This window comes from Lampris incognitus, chromosome 2 (genome assembly GCF_029633865.1).
Source record: "Lampris incognitus isolate fLamInc1 chromosome 2, fLamInc1.hap2, whole genome shotgun sequence".
In the NCBI taxonomy this organism is placed as follows: Eukaryota; Metazoa; Chordata; class Actinopteri; order Lampriformes; family Lampridae; genus Lampris; species Lampris incognitus.
In genome coordinates this window covers 129,670,340-129,690,993 of record NC_079212.1, presented here as the reverse complement: position 1 = coordinate 129,690,993, position 20,654 = coordinate 129,670,340, and the positions used below count along the sequence as shown (strand labels likewise).

The 20,654-nt window shown below is 44.5% G+C and overlaps 1 protein-coding gene across 1 annotated transcript in view; it reads right to left on the bottom strand.

Annotated features, from left to right (window-relative positions):
- Positions 1-20,654, bottom strand: part of lrig1 (leucine-rich repeats and immunoglobulin-like domains 1) — a 58,261-nt gene that overhangs the window by 18,043 nt on the left and 19,564 nt on the right. Inside the window, exons 3-8 of the mRNA XM_056272970.1 lie at positions 19,042-19,116; positions 8,672-8,809; positions 8,262-8,405; positions 6,199-6,342; positions 5,471-5,614; positions 415-558 (exon numbers count right to left, since the gene is read on the bottom strand). Of these exons, the coding sequence (XP_056128945.1) occupies positions 415-558; positions 5,471-5,614; positions 6,199-6,342; positions 8,262-8,405; positions 8,672-8,809; positions 19,042-19,116 (789 nt within the window). The remainder of the gene's footprint in view (positions 1-414; positions 559-5,470; positions 5,615-6,198; positions 6,343-8,261; positions 8,406-8,671; positions 8,810-19,041; positions 19,117-20,654) is intronic.

Sequence of the window (20,654 nt, the reverse complement as noted above, 5' to 3'; positions counted from 1 at the left end):
AAAAAGAAAGACAAAAAGAAGTACACAACAACACCAACAAAAACATGTTGCCACAGACTCCATGACAAAAGGGATGGATACATGTGCGCCCCGTCAAAAAAGAAAAAAGAAAATCAACAAATGCATTAAAAAGAATGAATAAACGAGAATGCATGAGCTCAAAGTACTGGCCTAAAAATGAAACAACCAACCCCAACCCCAGAGGGACTACGCGAGCCCATATCACATACCACATAAGCAAAACCAACATTAAACCCTCTCAGTTTTCTCTGCTCTCGACTGACACATCATGGCCTTATCACTACCCAGGGTACAACCATTGTCTTTTGTAGCCCTTTAAAGCAGTTGGGGGAAGTCAGTGTGTGAGTATGTGTGTTTTTCAGATGGGGGTTGGGGTGGGGTGGAGAGACTTACAGGACACGAAGGGCCTTGAGGCCCCTAAAGGCTCCCTCGGTGATGTGGCTGATAAAGTTGTGGCCCAGACGGAGGGTGTGGAGGTCCCCCAGTACAGCCAGACTGCCCTCGTCTAGACGAGTCAAGTTGTTGTACGACAGATTCCTGGAGAGAGAGACAGACAGAAACAGAGGAAGACAAAAAAAGAAAAAGAAAAAAAGGACAGAAACAGATGTACACAGAGAAAAGAAAAAATGGGAGGAGAGAGAGAGAGAAATGTTCTGTGTGAGGTCTGGAAGGGGATGACAGGTTGGCAGAACACTGAGGTAACTTGAGACATCATTATACTGAATTTCATGGCTGATTCAGTGTCGATTTGCTTGACGCTGATGTGTTTTTCCATGGCACTTTTTCTTTTTTCGCTTCACCACAAGATGTTAAACGAGAGGATAGGCTTAGCAGACCTCCGAGCTCGATGGCAGTCCTTACTGTTTCATGTGTAGGAAATGGATTCTCAATTAAAACATCACATGTCTTACTAAATTCCATTTATAAGCCTCATTGGGCATATGGTAAACCCTTGGAGAATATTCTGTCACTCTTCAAATTATGTATGGGTCAAGATCAAACATATGTCAGTTATAGCATACAATGTAAAATGTATCTTGATGGAGTTTTGCTGAAATGATGCTAAATTAGTGTTATGTTACGGTGCTGTTGGGTGACAGCATCATCCCCTCCAAGAAACTGGAAACTGAAAGAACTACTGACTCCATGTCCTGGGTCAAGCATGCAAAGAAATGTGGTCACTGTAGTTTACTAAATTGCTCTAAGTGCTTGATAGCATTAGGTATGGTGCCATTAATGTGGGGTTTTTTTTGTTTTTTGTCTTGTGATGGGAACAGATTTTTTGAATAAATGATGACAGCATAGTCATGTCGTGATGGACAGTGAAACTATGCGATATGTTTGACAGAAAACGGAATTCAAATTTTCCTTATGTTATTTCAAATAAAAAACAGGGTATGTTGCATTGGAGTGGCTTTAGCCATTAAAATATTTGCTACTGCATTTCTTCAGCGTCTTCATCGAACAGCATAGAATATGGCCAGGAACAGCTGACATACACCTAAGACGACAGCTCCTCCAATGGCAAGTACAGGTACGTACTGAAAAATATCTATTCTCTCCTGAGGTTTTTTTTTTTTTTGGACTTTCCCCCCTTTTCTCCCCAATTGTACTTGGCCAATTATTCTATTTTCCGATCTGCCCCGGTCGTTGCTCCACCCCCTCTGCCGATCTGGGGAGGGCTGCAGCTCTCTCCCTTTCTAATGCCTCCTCTGATACATGTGGAGTCACCAGTCACTTCTTTTCACCTGACAGTGAGGAGTTTCGCCAGGGGGATGTAGCATGTGGGAGGATCACGCTATTCCCCCCAGTTCCCCCTCCCTCCCGAACAGGCGCCCCGACTGACCAGAGGAGGCGCTAGTGCAGCGATCAGGACATATACCCACATCCGGCTTCCCACCCACAGACATGGCCAACTGTGTCTGTATGGACACCTGACTAAGCCGGAGCTAACACAGGGATTCGAACCGGCGATCCCTCATGTTGGTAGGCAACAGAATAGACTGCCATGCTACCCGGACACCCTTCTCTCCTGAGTTTAGCATTTACTGGTAGTTGTCAGCTGTTGCTGCTAAGCAATCATTGTTGCCCCTGTTTTGATAATGTAGTCTTTAATAATAAAGTAGTTTTTTTAAACACCAGTTTATAGAAGATAAACAGTAATTCACATTTTCTTTTATCAACTTTTCAAAATTTTGCTTAACATTTACAATTCATTTGGATGGGAAAAAAGCTATTGTGTCTTAGTGGTAAGACACAATAAACAATTTTTTAAATTGCTTTAAGCTGCCTTAGTGAGAAATGCTAGGTTTAAATAAATTCTTCACCGCAGTGGTCAAAATAGCTGTTAAAAAAGAAGAAAATGACTTGGGCTGCTAATAATTCACCTTAAGTGGGCCTGCCATTCCATTTAGGGAGTGCTCCCTAAATTTTTAAGGGACTCAGGTGGCAAATGTTGTGGTTAAGTAGGTGGCTTGCCAAGAGTGAATTTCTGTGCAGTTTGCCACAGTTTAAAAGTATGGAAATCTGTAGTTAATTTGTTACAGTCCCTTTATCTTGACATTATCCTATCTAAATTCTTGCACATGTGGAACTGTTGGTATCACTGCAATTTGTCAGATACTGATGTAACTAACCACATTACTACCATATTATTAATGTCACAGGTCTTAGACCATATGCTAAAAAATTACATCTTGAAATTTTTAGCTGCCATCGCTCTACCACTTTTACATCAAGTATATTTTTGCATAAGAATGCTGTGATCACCTCCATGCCAGCAACTGAAAGTTGAGCTTTAACAAGGCATTTAACTGCCTTGCAAACCAAATATAATTTTATGGTCTGACAGAGTCATAGGGATACAACGGTCAACAATTTGCCCTCTTTTTTTACTGCTCTCATCCTCATTATGCAGAAGTTTAGTCTCCACTATCAAATCCCATTTATGATCTCATACTCTCAGCATCACCATCCACAAATGCAGGCTGGTTCTATGATGTTAATAGTCCCAAATCCACCTAAATAGGTACATATTGAGCAGCTGCCCAAGAGAAAGATACAGAGAGAAAACTATATTGGAAACATGGGTTGTTGTGATATTATTGCCCTCTATATGGCCCGTGTGGCTGGACTCTTGGGCCAGGCCTTGGTCCTGGTAGAGCAACCATGTTTGGAGATTCTTTTTGATTGTCAGATCAGTCTAGCCCATTTGGAATGCAATAACTGGCTTCTCATGAAGACAGGTCGTCTCTCTCTATCCAAAGGATCCCTCATGACCCTTGATAGTAAAAACCATATAACCGGTGACAAGGGCCCACAATAATTCAATATTATCATTTATTGTAATTCAGTGGTATGGTACTGGGATGAAATTTGGATATCATCATATCGTAATTGAATCTATTACATCTATCTCTAATGCCTTTCTCATAAAATAAGTTCTGAACTACACTACATGGCCAAAAGTATGTTGACAACCAAACATCACACCCGGGACAGCTCGGAAGAGTGGGGTAATTGGCCGGATACATTTGGGGAGAAATGGGGGGGAGGCAGGAGAGGGCCTCCCCCAAACTGTTGCTACAAAGTTGGAACCACACAATTCACTAGAATGTCATTGTAAGCATAAAGATTTCCCCTCACTGGAACTAACGGGCCTAGCACAATCCATGAAAAACAGCCCAATACCATTATTCCTCCTCCACCAAATATTATAGTTGGCAATATGCATTCGGGCAGGTAGCGTTCTCCTGGAATCTGCCAAATCGAGATTGGTCCATCAGACTACCAGATCATGGAGCATGATTAATCACTCCAGAGAACATGTTTCCAGTACTCCAGAGTCCAATGGCGGTGGTGCTTTACACTACTCTAGCCCGCCCTTGGCATTGCACATGGTGATCTTAGGCTTGTGTGCGACTGCTCGGCCTTGGAGGTCCCCATGAACAGTCCTTGTGCCAATATTGCTCCCAGAGGCAGTTCGGAATTCAGTAGTGAGTGTTGCAACCAAGGACAGAAGATGTTTTAGGTGCTATGCGCTTCAGCACTTGACAACCTATTCTGTGAGCTTGTGTGTTCTACTGCTTCGCATCTGTGCTGTTATTGATCCAATACGTTTCCACTTCACAATAACAGAACTTGCAGTTGACTGGGGCAGTTCTAGTAGGGCAGAAATTTGTCCAACTGACTAGTGCCACGCTGAATGTCACTGAGCTCTGCAGTACGATCCATTCCAAAGTTTGTCTATGGAGATTGCATGGCTGTATGCCTGATTTTATGCTTCTGTTAGCAATGTGGGTGGCTGAAATAGCCAAACGCACTAATTAGAAGGGGTGTCCACAACCGAGGACACCCCTTCCACGTACTTTTGGCCATGTAGTTTATCTGAGGGAGTGTTATTTCAAAACTAGATTTGGTTTGATTTTAAACTTTGCATTAGCAAGACAGATGTTACATTACCATAACAGTTGAACAGAATGAACCTCAGTTGAATTCTTAAACATGGAGTTCTTGCATATATGTAAGCATATGCACCATGATAAATATTGAGATCATGTAATTCCCGATTATTATGGAGATAACATTTTCCATATTGCCCAGCATTCACAGCGTCTAGCCCAGGGAGAAGGAATGATGCAACATTAAGGGACTGAGGAGGCATCTGTCATATGTATATGTAAACTAACTCGAGAGTGATATGTCTTTCTCTTCGTCTCTCCAGATAGTCACCCATAAGTGAGTACAGGGGTCTCAGTTAGCCTACATGATGAGAAATGTAGTAGCACCTCACCTGAGAACGACACTTCACAGCAGCACAGCAGCGACACGCATGTCAAAAGAATCTGAAATACTCTCAGTAATGACTCCTAATTTTTTAAATAGAGGCTGTGTGGGTGATGTTTCAGTATAATTACTACAGCATAACCGGGGGAGGATTAAACACCGGTTTGGCAAAGCCTCCCATGCCTCAGACCTGAATACAAAAACTCTTGTTGAGGGGCTTAAGTACTGTCAAGCCCAACTCTAATTATGGGATAAACAGGCTTACCCTGAGAATAGAGTAGCGCATTGAGTGTTTAAACACAGTTATTTAACCCTTGTTAAGGTATGAGGATATGAGATGTGGGGAGGAGAACGGCTGAGTTTTCAGGCTATAGGACAAGGACATGGTATGTGGATCGAAGGACAAGAATGAGAGGGGACAAGAAGATAAAACTTCTGAACTTAAAGGTGAACTTTTTCATTTTAGCTTGGCAAATGACCCATGAAATTGGTTTGGTTTAAAAAAAAAACAGCACTGATTAAAAAAGGGATTACAGTACCTTCAATGGCAGTTATTATTTTGTGTTTGGCAAATTGGATCACTGTGTGCTGATATTTGAATGTCAATTGGTACAATATGGGAGGACAGCGGAGTACAGAGGCAAATTTAAATGGTGCTACTCACAGCTCCCTAAGCTTCTGGCAGAACTTCCACCCGTCAGCGTTGATGCGGGCAATGGAGTTGTTGCTGAGGAAGAGCTGCTGCAAGGAGATCAGTCCATACAGGGAGCCACTGTTCACCTCCACCAGGCTGTTGTAGTCCAAATGACTGTGCAGGTCAACATAAGGGTATATTTGTATTATCAGGGTCATTGTGGGTAACTTTTTCTCATGACAAGTTCACAACTCAGAATTTGAGCATCTTTACATGCCAGTTGGTACACAAACTGATCGCAATATAGGGATTATCGTTCGTTAACAACTCCAGGTTCTCCTACTTTGGGCAACAACTGCTCTGAAGAAAAAAAAGTGTCCAATATCTTTTTTTCCCAGACTACTGAGTTGAGAAATGTTAAGCTTTTCAGAGAATCACACGTGATGTTGACTTTAATCAATATTGTGACACATTAGCTGTGTTGGCGGGAGAGGTTCTGACAGTGTATGAGAGTTATAACCACCATTCCTTCCAGGCTGTATCTACTGTAGCAAAGTGATACAAAATGACAGCATGACCAACTTTTTCTTATATGTCAGCCCCAAAAGCAGCTGAGGTAATGCCCTTTCTTTAATAGTAATGGAAAGTATGAAACACAGTAGCAGATATCTGTACTTGTTCCCGAGCAAAACTGGCACAGATCAACCAAGTTAAAAAAATAAGAATGCACTAATATTGACAGTGAGTGTTCTACATACAGGACTTTCATCTTGGCCAAGTCCCAGAAGGCCCCGTCTGTCAGCTTGCTAATATTGTTCCTCTGAAGCTTGAGCACCTCCAGGCTGGATAGACCCTGGAAGGTCAGACCTTCCACCTGACGAATACGATTCCTGTTCAGCTCACTGGAAGTTGGGTGAACACACACACACACACACACACAGTCACAGTCACACAAAATCGCACAAAAAAATTAGTAACCAAAAAAATAACTTGAGCATTCAATTGTACTTTTCCTGTTTTTGAGCAACACCAGCAACCTTTTGAGCCAGTCTAGCCTATCTAAAAGCCCCATGTTTTACAGCAGAAAAACATTTTTCTTCTTTTTGCATGTAGAATGCCATACCTTCATGCTTAAGGTGCATCCATCACACCGAAGTCAAACCCAACGAATCCTATAGCTTAAACGCTTCAGCTGGAGTGTTTTGCCCCAGACAAACCACTAGCTTGACAGGTTTTCCCTCTGTGCTATCTCTTCCACCTGTGGCAAACCCTGTGTAGCTGCAGTAATCAGTTTGTGAATGAGGGTCAAGCTATGACCCTGCCATTACAAAGCTTCATATATCTTCAGCATAATAGACTGGAAGAGCAAACAACCACGAGAAATACGATTGAAAAAAAAATATCAATGTTTTGGGTAATGCTTGGAGCTGTGAAAGAACAGCTCAAGCTAAGCAAAATGTCTTGATGTGAACAGTGGCTATACATGTGATTATTTTAGTTTAAAAAATAACATGTGTGAGTTGTTCTGAGCGGATGTTTAAGATGACGAGAAGTTGTATGAGACGGGGGGGGGCAGTTCTTCCTGTCTATCTTATCGAAAAGCCATCTTTACATGTAATGATGAATTTGTCCACCTGGCATGTGTATGTGAAGGGTGTGATAGCCCCTAGCACATAAGCATAAACATCCATACTTTTGTGTCTGATATGTATAGCCACTAGCATGTGGAGATACAGTGTCACCGGGGCCACCTGTTCAACAATAGGCACCTGGGGAAAACCACTGGAGCCACAAAGGGAGAGAATCCCATTACATGTGTCTCCTTTGCCACAGAATGGAGGTGTTGAGCAATGGATGGGTCTGTCTCTTTGCTATGCTGGAGGGCAATACTTAAAACATAATGGAGCATGGCTCTATCTTGCTTCTGGGACATGGAGGAAGGCTATAAATCAGCAATTTTATGGCTCTGATGTTTACTTGTGTTCAGCCCTCCATGATCTTGCTCATGCTAACCCACAGGGTTCCAAATGTTAAACACACAAAGCTAGATCAACAGACATCACCACCTCATCTTCCTCCAGACTTAATTCTTCACTCTGTAGACGGCATTGTTACCCAAAGCCTAAACTAGGAGACAGAGTCCCATCCATTTTTCAGGTGGATTCAATGAAACACATCCTATTATGCCCCTTTTCCACCGCATGGTAGCAGCTCAATTCGACTTGACTCTAATCACTTTACTTTTCTGGATTGCGTTTTCCACTGCAGATAATAAATACCCTCTCACAGCAAAGTCTCACCAGCTGCATGGGTGAATTTTTCCTCCCTTCTCTACCAGCGCCCCACACAAGTGTTTCACTTTCAAAAAAGCAACAAGACCAACTTGAAATGGCTGCTTCACATGAACAATAATAGTGTAACTAGGAAGAGTCGCTGAAAAAATTAATTTCTACTTGGATAGATTATCAAATATGATACAAGTTTCACGAGTCTGCCTTTGGCATTTCTTGGTTGTAAACAGAGCTGTTCAATTTCTCTCTGACCAATCAGTGGTCTGCAGTGTTTTCACGACACATTTTAGCATCAGCTCAGCTTGTTTGGAACTTCGACGGAGGTGGTACTAAAAAAAGTACCAGGTACTATCCCCAACTTATGCCCAACGGAAAACCACAAAAAAAGCAAGTCAAGCGGAGGCAGTACCATGCAGAGGAAAAAGGACATTAAACATCTGCTAAATTCTTGGCTCTGTGAACTGTCTCTTTTCAGCCAAATACAGCTTGGTAACTATTTTACTAAGTTGCTGAAATCCAGTGGTACTCACAGCTGCGTGAGCTTCGGCAGCTTGAAGGCTTTTACAGGGACCTGACTGATGCGGTTTCGACTCAGTCTGAGGACCTGTAACGTTGGACCAAGATGGTTCAGGGCACCAGGCTCCAAAATGCTGATCTTGTTGTTACTCAGGTAGCTGAAACAGAGACACAACACATGGTGTTGTAGAGGAACTGAAATGGAATAGGTTACGATAAACGATCGCGAAAAGGTGAGGGGATGGAAATGAGAAAGGAAGAAAGGAGAAGGAATATAAGAGGAATGAATGGAAGGAAGATAGCACAGAGGGAAGGAAGGAAGGACAGAATTAAGCTGGGTAAGAACTGCAGATGTTGCAAGTACCAACAGGCATTTTTTTTCTATGTTAATGTGGCCATGGTATTACACTGAGCTTGTACTTACAGGTCTTTGATTTGAAGGCCTGCAGGGAAGCAGTGCCCTCGGAGATCAGTGATGTCATTGTTGCTGAGGTCCAAGGTTTCCACAGCCATAAGCTCTCTGGTCCGTCTGCTGTCTATGCTGCGTATCTTGTTATGATGTCTGAAAAAGAGATAACACACGTGACTATATGAACTGAAACCAAAAATCCTGTTACCACGCCGTAAAGCTCTGTCCTTTTGAGAACAAACTGCAATACAGGTCCAGATAACAAGAAATATCCACACTCAACCTCAACACCTGCCATTCCAGGAGGATATGCACTGAAAAACTGTTGTTTTTTTTTTTTAACCAAGCCCACACAGGAATGAAAAAGATAAGTACACAAAACTAAGTGGTCTACCCTCCACCAACAAATGTGTTCTTTAAGAGTTTCCAAACAGAGACTAGGCCTCTCCAAACACTTAAAAGAGCACCTGTGCCATTTCTCATCACAGCATGGGCACAGAATCTTCCAGGTGAATGGAGCATCATTGATCACCCGTGGCCATTTCAGGGGGATTTAGAAAGTATTTGAGAGCGAGAGGAATTGTAGTGATGCCTGCTATGACTCTCAAGAGGGTATGGTCTTTATCAAGCTCCAGATCTCACTAGGATGATGGGGGAGAACTACTCAACACTGTTTCAACTGTCTTAGTAAACTTTTCCCAATATCACAATTGCCTTGAGTTCCATGGATTGGAGCATATTTTTCAGAAGAAGCAAGTTCAGGCCAGGACACTACTTACTGATAAGCATAGAGGATCAGTCAGATTTCGATGTTCAACTGATATGGTAAAAATGCAAACCCACAGTCTAATGACATTGGGCACTCACAAACACATACAGTGGAAACAGGTTGTAGTGATCAAGACTATGGGATCATTCCAATGCTAACACTGTTTAAACAGTCTGGTTATTCTGCTCTAACAAACCGCTTAAAGTGATCATTTTGAGTCTTTCATACATGTGAAATTTGAAGAAAAAAAAACAGAGATTTTAAAAACAAGGTATTTCAGGAAATCTAATGTTAAAGAAGGTAATATTTCTGCTACTGTAGGTAACTTTGGAGGTAAGCAATGTTGACACAACACTCCCCCCAAAAACACCCCTCGGGCATGGGCATCTTCCTGCGTCTTCCTTCTCCCCTGTTGTAACTGGCAAAGGTCGTACTGCGTGTAGCAAACAATTTTCCATGACATTCTTATTTACACCACCATTGTAGTGTGAAGCACTTTTGTACTTTAACAGGAAGTATTCATGAACACTATCTAGTTTATCAACTTCTCTACCAGATCCATTGTAAAGCAATCCTTCACATTTTTACTTTTGAGACCCAACGTCAATTTCATTTCATAAATACAGCAAGTTTTTACAGACCGTAAAAAATCATTAAAATTAGAAATGAATCATCAATATAACTTTTAGGGGGAATTTTTTTTAAACTTTTATTGCCTACCAACATGGGGATCGCCAAATTGAATCCCCATGTTATCTCTGGCTTGGTCGGGCGTCCCTACAGACACAATTGGCCGTGTCTGCGGGTGGGAAGCCGGATGTGGGTATGTGTCCTGGTCGCCGCACTAGCGCCTCCTCTGGTTGATCGGGGCGCCTGTTCAGGGGGAACTGGGGGGAATAGCCTGATTCTCTCATGTGCTACATCCCCCCCCCCCCCGGTGAAACTCCTCACTGTCAGGTGAAAAGAAGCTGCTGGCGACTCTACATGTATCAGAGGATGCACGTGGTAGTCTGCAGCGCTTCCCCGGATCGGCAGAGGGGGTGGAGCAGCTATCGGGATGGCTCAGAAGAGTGAGGTAATTGGCCGGGTACGATTGGGGAGAAAAGGGGGGGGGGGGTCCAAAAAAAAGAAAGAAAGAAATAAAGAAAGAAAAGAAAAACGTTTCTATCTGTTAAGTTCTGAGGTCATCTTCTTTTTAAATAATTATTCATTTTAGTACTAGTCTTCCCTATGGAGCTTTTAAAATGTTTAATAATTTTTTCGCTTACTCCCACGATACTGAATGGCACCATCTTGGCTACGAAAATCAACCTCTAAAATCACCAGACAGCCGAAAGTGGCATAGGCTAACTTTCACTTTTAGGCCGCAATGTATTGTTATTAAAAATGTACTTTCGGCAACAATAAGCAATGTTACTGTAACCTATAATCTAAATTCCTGTATGAAGGATCTGATGTATTGTTAAAGTGGGCTACTGTCATGCAATTAAAATCCAGTAAAATAGAGAAGTTGTCTATTTCATTACATTACATTTATTTAATAAGTGTACATATATCAATAACGTGGTCATCTGGAAAATAAAAACGCGACATCAAACAAAGTGATTGGCTGCTTATAGTGATCATATCAGCCTGGATGTATGCGACCACTATAAACAGTTTCCACTAGAGTACAGTATCCCCTCAGCTTGTTCACTCCTCTTTTAGGAGTCTAAATGAGGATAGATCCCACACGAGAATGGTATTTTGAGACGCAGCCGCCCTCGTCTGACAGGCCTTGTTAGCTTGGGCTTGCAAGAAGCCTGAGAAAAGATTGGACAGTTTGAAACAAAAAGGACCTCACTCCCCCCCCGGCCCTACCCTACCCTACCCTGGGGTTGTGTGTGTGGGGAATGGAGGGTCACAGCCTCCCCAGACCCCCCTCCTCTGTCACCGAGTTCCCTCAACATCTGTGGTGAGCTATTTTGAGGTGCAGGACTCATTCCATACAGAGAAAATAAGGAAAAGAATGACAGAGAGAGAGAGAGAGAGAGAGAGAGAGAGAGAGAGAGAGAGAGAGAGAGAGAGAGAGAGAGAGAGAGAGAGAGAGAGAGAGAGAGAGAGAGAGAGAGAGAGAGAAGAGAGAGAGAATCCCAGTCACTTCCCTCTATTTACCTTGAAAGAACAGCGGCCAGTTGAAGACACAGGGACGTGCACATAAATTCAGGAGGAGATAAATGTGTGTCCATACAGTGAGACACACGGGAGGAGCAGACAGATGCCCTCATGGCCTCCACAAGACTTTAAGATATACCACCCTACTTTATTCTGCACATAAGAGTCACACAAATACACACGCAAAACATCCCCAGCACACACACACTAAAGCAAACACTGATTGACATCCGTCTGGGATTACGGCTGGTTCTGGTTTAGCCTACGATCTACGTGTGTATGCGTGTGTGTGTGTGTGTGTGTGTGTGTGTGCGTGTGTGTGTGTGTGTGTGTGTGTGTTTCCATATGTATGCATGAAAACTGGGTGGGTGACTCGTATGACATATTTATGTTAGGGTGCTGGCAGCACTGCTGACACTATGGCTAGCATTGCTAACCTCTCACACACAAACACGCAACACATGCCAGGACCTGCCTGCATCCAAGGCCAGTGTCCAAGGTCTTTGACCTTCTGAGAACAAAGAGACTTCGGCCAAATGTTTTTTGGACAATCAAAGAGTAACAACATTTTAATCCGAAACGTATGCAATCGACCAAACTTGACCTCAATCAGTATTCATCTCCAGCCTCACACATTCATTGGTTGTCTTGACTGTGTAAGCACGTGTGTGTGTGTGTGTGTGTGTGTGTGTGTGTGTGTGTGTGTGTGTGTGTGTTAGCGTGAGCAGGTGTAACACCAGTCAAACTCCATCAAAACAAGGTCAGCCACTCCTTCCTTTCCAGCCCTCACCCAGTAGATGGACGAGCACACATGCACACAAAGACTCTCTCTCTCTCTCTCTCTCTCTCTCTACTGAGTGTCTGTGAGGAGGGGTCACAATGCAGTGGCCCACCTGAATAAACAGCAGCGGAAATAGTTAAGGATGAGTCGTAGGCAAACACACACACACACACACACACACACACACACACACACACACACACACACACACAGTGAAAACTTGTGATCAGAGGCACTTCTCCTTCATGGGAGGGAGCGAGGGAGCAAAGAGAGAGAGAAGGGGGGGGTGAGGTAGGGTCAACAGCTGGTGACCCTCTGCTGGGAAAAACAGATCTGTCTCAAACTAGTGGGATAGGTTGGCCCCTCACTTTTTTTTCTTTCTCTATGTTCTCTTTTTCTATGACCGGTCCACTTAGGCCAAATTCTCTCTCCTTTTATTCCCTCACTCGCTTTCCAAAAGCCCCGTCTCCCTCCCACACTCAGAGCCCAGCTGTGTGAGACAAGAGTCAGCTCTGAGCATGTTTGAGGTCCACACACACACACACACTCTCTCTCTCTCTCACTCTCTCTCTCTCTCTCACACGCACACACACACACACACACACACACACACACAAGCAGCATTTATAAAAACTGTCATTATCACACCGACATTGACATTTCTGCTAAAGAGAGTTTGATTCCCTCTCGCGGCTCTTTGATGGTCGAGGGTCTTATTTGCCCCAATCCCACTTAATTCCAAATCTAGTTAACCCACCCCTCTCACCCACCGGCCATCTGATTATCGAGAGCGACGCTCATTTTGGCACCTCTTTTGAAGCACGAAGAGCACATCAGCGGTTTACACTGGCGGACCCATTCTCCCATTTCCAATGTGATCTTTGGGGCCAATTGTTCCGCTCCCACATCCCCTCCGGTCTGTGTTTGAAGATGGCCGCTGGGACAAAAGAAGAATTATTCCAAGATCAAACCATGCCATGGGCCGAATGATGTCCATCCAGAGCTGTTTTAACCGCTCTCTTTGATAATGACGGAGCACAACGTGAGCACCGGTGGGAGGTTTGCGCCGCTCTGCTGTCACTTTGATGCCATCTTTCTTGAAAACGTTTTTTTAACTTCAAGCTAGGTTCACATGAGACTATCTGTCAATAGTCTCATGTGAACTGAATATGTGTATAATCTATTGTACAACTAAATAGTTGTATAGTCAGAGTTTTTAGGGCAGTCACAGGACGCTACCTTGACAGACAGTCGCGTAGCGCGACACGCCCCGCGGCTTGATTTTAGCGCCCTTCTTGCCGGTCTCAGGGGCGGTGCTCTCGTGTCCGAGAAAGTAAATGGCTAACAAGCTCCCCGGTTGAAGTGAAATGCCAGTTAAAGTCGGAGGTCTTTTGCTCTCACTACGAACACTGCGCAGGGAAGAGCAATGGAAGCCAAAATAAATAAAAAAAGGGTAATTTGGATGTCCTGGTGGAGGAGAGGCCTGGACTGGCAGTGGTCTCTTCAACATGTCATCCACTGTGATTTATCTATAATCTATGTTTTTGATGTTTTGTTTTAAACTATCACATGGTGTTTCCTTTCTTATTCTGGCATGCTGCATGTTGACTGGCTACCTGAAATAGGCGACCTCACGGTATTTCTCACAGCACATCATGAGGTGTGGATTCACGGGAGTCAGGCCATTTGTCTCTCAGCGATTTCCACTGGTCAAATGTAAACACCCTCCAGGACGAAGGAAAGACCAGCGAGCTGCCGTCCTTAACTGTGACATGTTCTCAGACTTGAACTCATGTCAAGTCATGTAATGTCTAGCAGGTTTTATTGATGCCACCCTGCTGCGTGCAACACAGTGGTGTCTACGGGATTGCAGCAGGCTGACCAAGTGCCTTGTGGGACTATGGGAGTTGGCTATAAGGTCATGTTTTGTTGGGTTCTTTTAAAAATATCTATATTTCTATCTATAATTTGGGTTTATTTTTTCAGTTTTATGGTAAAACTGATTTTGATGTGATGATTTTCATTTAAAAAAGGGGTTCTTATTGGTTTATTGGTGTCAGACTGAAGAACAGAGATTGATCCATCCAAAGAACATCTTTAACTGCAGAGTTGTGACTGACCATCTACAGCTACTAAATCTTTGGTGTATCTCTTATTGATGAATCCCACAAAAAAGAATGCTAGATATTGCAAGCTTCTATGACAAGAGAGACAGGGAGACGGGGGGGGGGGAGAATATGTAACAGGAGTCAAGGGAAAAAACCATGAAAAGTGGAAAAGTTAAACTCAAGTTCTCTCCATTTCAACCCAGAATTGTCAGATTCGACTGAACAATATGCAATGTTTAATTCTAGAAACGTCATCTTAGAATAGTCACATGCTTCATTGCCAACTGTCTGTTAGTGATAAATGTAGTCCATCGCAAGCTCACTGATATGCTGACATTAGAAAAGGTATAAAGGTCAGAAGCAGTATAGACTGTCACACAGTAGCACAAACATTTAATGGGCTTTCACCCTGCTGAAAGGCTCACAACTGGATGTAGGGCTGTCTGTCTGTCCATATTTATGTGTGTGTGTGTGTGTGTGTGTGTGTGTGTGTGTGTGTGTGTGTGTGTGTGTGTGTGTGTGTGTGTGTGTGTGTGTGTGTGTGTGTGTGTGTGTGTCTTCTCCTGGACTGCGACCTTGCCAAGGTGGAGAAGCTTGCATGTGCCAATGATCCCAAGAGCTATGCCGTCTGGAGCTTGGCTCCTGGTAGGGTCATCCAAGGTGGACAGGTCAAGGGGGAGGTTCTAGATGAACCGTGATCCAACAAAGACCTCAACAGCGGAACTAGCTGAAGATGTCTCCAGGTCACAACGACAGTGAAGGTGAATGAAGGCTGTAACAGAATTTTGAGAAGCAGTCTCCAATCGTCTTGGTTCTCCATGCCAATGGACTCTGGCCACCCCCTGCCACGGACCATGTGGTGGCTGCAGAAGTATCAGCAACTCCATGTAAAAAGGTGTCAAGCGCAGGCGTCCTCCCATTATGAGACTTTAGGATCGACCTCTACACCCACCCGAGGACCCAGAGCGAGGACGGTCATACTCGACCTCGAGTGACCGCCAATGAGGATGGTGTGTGTGTGTGTGTGTGTGTGTGTGTGTGTGTGTGTGTGTGTGTGTGTGTGTGTCTGGAACCACCGTCTCACGCAGGCCTGCAGACAGACAACATTCCAGCCACTCTCGGACCAATGACACAGGAATCCTGCCTGCACTGTGCTGCCATACATGCTATTACCTCTGCCAAGGCGCACACACACACACACACACACACACACACACACACACACACGCCAGACGGCTTGGTTGGCACAGGAGGAAAAGTGTAATACACGTACAGGGTTTACTCCTGAACGCAACTTTGAACTGGAGAGCACCTCGATCCTCCCTTTCTCCCCTCTGCTGCCTCTCCCAATCCTCCTATCACCTCCCTCTCCAAAACTATCAAACCCTCCCTCTTTCAACAGCAACCACAGTGACATCACTCTGACTGGACCTGGACCGCCTCCATCTCTCCTCCATCTCCCTCCCACCTTTCTCTCATGCCCCCCCCCTGCTCCCCGACACCCGTTTTGCTGTAAGCTATCTGATTGACAGCCGCGGCTGCAACTGTTCCAGCAGGCCTTCAGCTGTGCGGCTTTGTAAAGATATAACCACCCCTCCCATCCCCAACTGCAGCCCCCTCCTCCTATTAGCCATTCGGGCCTACCCATAGCAACAGGGTTGAGTCATGCCAAAAAAAGACGTCCGAATCATTTACAGGAGAGGGTGCGACTCTGCAGAGTTGGCGCAAATAAAGGTGAACTTGCTGTGATCTGTTTTGAATCAGAGGCCAGGTCAACAGGTGTCATGGCGGCCCAACCAGAGTCCAATGGGCAGAAGGGGGGGGGGGAAGACAAGCAACTCTTACATCAAACATTCTAGTCACAAGGCACCAGCTCAGTTTTGACAAAGATTTTTCGATGTCGCAAGACCAAATCCCGGTTTCCCAATCGACAGATGCTGCTCAGAAAAGCATTCTGACTAAATCTTGGCGTTACTGCTGACGATGAATTTTGAGAAGCAGGCAGATGACACACAGGGAGCGGCTGAGGCATAACTCTTACTAAGCAGACCTCTGAAAATGATACAGCGATGAGCAACGGCACAGAATCCGGCGGCTGAGTACTTTACAACCGGAGAGTCGGCAGGCAGGCAAGCAAGGTGTGAAAGCAAACACGCAGGCTGTTTGTGATGGTTAGCACTCCCCTTGCAATGGGGGCTTAACTTTCTTGTTTCTGGTTGAGTGAGAAGATAGAATGTTCCATGGCCACACTGGGGGGGGGGGGGGGGGTCGAAAACAACAGGCACCCAGAGACGGACAAGGCAGGACACTATCGCAGTTGTGTGTGTGTGTTTGTGTGTATGCTTGAAAGAAAAAAAAGATATCGCCGATGGGCGACTGGGCACACAGCTGTGACATACATAAGCATACACAAACAGTTATGCACGAATGTGTGGTGCGTGTTCGTGTGAACACACACACACACACACACACACACACACACACACACACACACACACACACACACACACACACACACACACACACACAAGCCCTTCCCAAATAGGGCAGTAAATTTCGAGCGAGATGCCAGCACAGGCAGCCAGCAAAGGCAGCACTACAACTGGAACAAGGATAGAGCTATATCAGAGTTTACACACCAACCAGCCAGTACTGCTAACCATACACAAGACAGCATGGCCAGCTAACAAGATTAGCCAGTTACTTGACCACAAGGTAATCAGCCCTAAACAGAGCTCTGTGTTGATGCCAAAAATGGCAAAACAGAAAGAAAATTGTTGATCTGATTCTATTCCATTAGTCCCAGTTTGTGCAGAACAGTTAGTTAAGATGCCATCGTATTGGGATTTTTCTCGATGGGCATTCACACAAATTAAAAAGTAATAAACCAGTACTCCTGAGGCTCGGCTGCTTTACTTTATGGAACTTTATCTACTCTACAGACGGGACATGTCTAGTAAATTCTGATTCAACACCTGATCAACACTGATGAGCCAAAACATTATGACCACCCACAGGTGAACATTGATCATCTCCAAACAAGGGCACATGTCAAGGTCTGGAGATGGTAAGCGAACAATCAGTTCTCATAGTCCACCTGTTGGATGCAGGAGAAATGGGCAGGAGTAAAGAACTGAGCAACTTTGACAAGGGCCAAATATTTATGGCCAGATGACTGGGTCAGAGCATCTCTGAAACGGCAAGGCTTGTGGGGTGCTCCCGGTCAGCAGTGGTGAGTACCTGACAGTGGTCCAAGGAGGGACAAAACACAAACCAGCGACAGGGTGTTGAGCGCCCAAGGCCCATCGATGCACAATGGCAACAAAGGCTATCCCTTCTGGTCTGAACCGATAGAAGATCTACTGTGGCACAAGTCACAGAAAATTTTAATGATGGTTACAGGAGGAATGTGTCACAACACAGTGCATCGCATCCAGCTGCGTATGGGGCTGCATAGCTGCAGATGGATCAGAGTGCCCATGATGACCCCTGTCCACTGTCGAAAGTGCCTACAATAGGCATGAGCGTCAGAACTGGACCTTGGAGCAGTGGAAGAAGGTCGCCTGGTTCAATGAGTCCTGTTTCCTTTTAGATCACCTGGATGGCCATGTACGTGTGCACCGTTTACCTGGGGAAGTGATGGCACCAGGATGCACTGTGGGAAGAAGACAAGCCAGTGGAGGGAGTGTGATGCTCTGGGAAATGTTCTGTTGGGAAACCCAGGGTCCAGCCATTCATGTGGATGTCAGTTTTACAAGTACCACCTAGCTAAACATCGTTGCAGACCAGGTATACTTTTTCATAGCAATGGTACTCCCTGATGGCAGTGGCCTCTTTCAGCAGGATAATGTGCACTGCCACAATGGTTTGAGGAACATGATGAAGTGGTCATGGTGCTGCCCTGGCCTCCAAATTCCCCAGATCTTAACCCGACTGAGCATCTGTGGGATGTGCTGGGCCAACAAGTCCAATCTTAAGCAGCTTCACCACACAACTTACAGGACTGCTAATGTTCTGGTGCCAGATATGATAGGACACTTTCAGGGATCTTGTAGAGTCCATGGCTCGGTGGGTCGGCACTGTTTTGGCAGTAAACGGAGGACCAACACCATATTGGGCAGGTGGTCATAATGTTTTGGCTCATCAGTGTATTACCAACACACCATGTCATGGCTTAACTTACATGAAACAAAAAAGACTGGTGTAGGCTTAAATATAAAACATGTAAGCCCCCCTCCAATAAAAAGTAACAGGCCTGTCGGTTGGATAAAAAAAAATCCCAAAGAAGTATTTTTATTTATGTGTAGCAGCATGCTCACATCCTCAAGAGTAGGTCTTAAAACACAGTGATCACCATTTATTCCACAGTCAAGTATATCTATTTGGTAACAATACTGGTAGCATTTGTTTTATTCATAGTCTGAGCAACATGGTTACACAAGAACTGACACTGACGGGTTGATTATTCAACAAATAAATATTTGGGAGGAAAACATTGCAGGACCAGTTCCGATCAGCCAACGGTATGACAAGAGTATGTCAACAGACAGGGGCTAAGTTGGGTGATACTCACAGGTAGAGTGAGACGATCTTGGAGGCAGCCTCTCCTAAATCTGGTATGGAGGTCAGTTCGTTGTGATCCAGCCTCCTGAAAATGACAAGCAAAAGTAAAAGCTCATCATAGGCCAAAACCACACCAAGGAGACACAAATGAAATGTGAAACAAAAGAAATGTGATGGTTACGTAGTATGCCATAGTGAGTGACATTGTAGTACTCCAAAGTGACACAACAGCACAGGACTTTTTCATGATCTGTGGAAAATATTCACAATACCCAGCTCTACATAACATGAAGTCACACTTTCACGCTTCAGTTTTTTTAATTTGACTTTGGTTTACCTTTGCACGTGTTTTTTTTTTTGGGGGGGGGGCGGGGGTCCCCCCTTTTTCTCCCAATTGTATCCAGCCAATTACCCCACTCTTTCCAAACCGCTCTGTTCATTGCTCCACACCCCCTGCCGATCCAGGGAGGGCTGCAGACTACCACATGCCTCCTCCAATACATGTGGAGTTGCCAGCCACTTCTTTTCACCTGACAGTGAGGAGTTTCGCCAGGGGACACATATCCACATCCGGCTTCCCACCTGCAGACACGGCCAATTGTGTCTGTAGGGACACCCGACCAAGCCGGAGGTAACACGGGGATTCAAACCGGAGATCCCAGTGTTAGTAGGCAACGGAATAGACCGCCACACTACCCGGACGCCCTTTGCATGTGTATTTTTAAAGAGGTTTATGATGCAAAACGATCCAATGATTCTCCAGACCACAATGAGACAGTATTATTCCAGAACCCTCAATCATGTATCTATCTATTTTTGATCATTCTTACACGTGTATACAAATGGAGTATTACTAGTATTGACTTTGATGCTGAGTGCTTTTGGCTCAATAGGATAAAATCAGTGAAAAATGTCAAGGATTTGGAATGCTACCTGAGAAATCTACTGCCAAGTAAAGTAACAAGTCATCCTATTAAAACCAAAATAACATGAGAGTAAAACAGATGTCCACGGGCGTATGACTGGCTGGCATTGCCTGCCAAAGATGTCACCAGTGTGTGTATCACCAGTAAGCCGGTGTGTATGTGTGGCGTGTGCCATTGCTGAGTGACACAGAGCCAAGCCCTCTCCTCACCGTATAAAATATTTACAAGGCCAGCGTTGGCCATGGTGTCGGGTGGTGGAAGGGAGGCTTAATATAGAAAAACGCCACTTTATTCTCAATTGGAGCCAGTTCAGAGCAATACGTACAAGGATGCTGCTGGGATGTGGAGGAGCACTGGTGGGCGTTTGAGGGAGTTTTGTAATGGGTGAAATACACTGGAGTTTAGGCTTATGGTGCATCAGCTACTCGCTTTAACTAACGAAACTTCCAGAAGGGTCGAACAAAAGTATATTTTCATAGGATTACTGCAAATATTAACCACAAATGCAGTCTCATGCCACAAAAAGAAATACGTTAGGGGTGCAACGGATCATAAAACTCACGGTTCGGATCGTATCATGGTTTTGAGTCATAGATCGGATCATTTTTCAGATCAGCAAAAAAAAAAGGGGGAGACAAATGTAACTTTGCTTTACATTTATTTTGTAAAACACTTAAAGCAAGGAACTTTTGCCCAT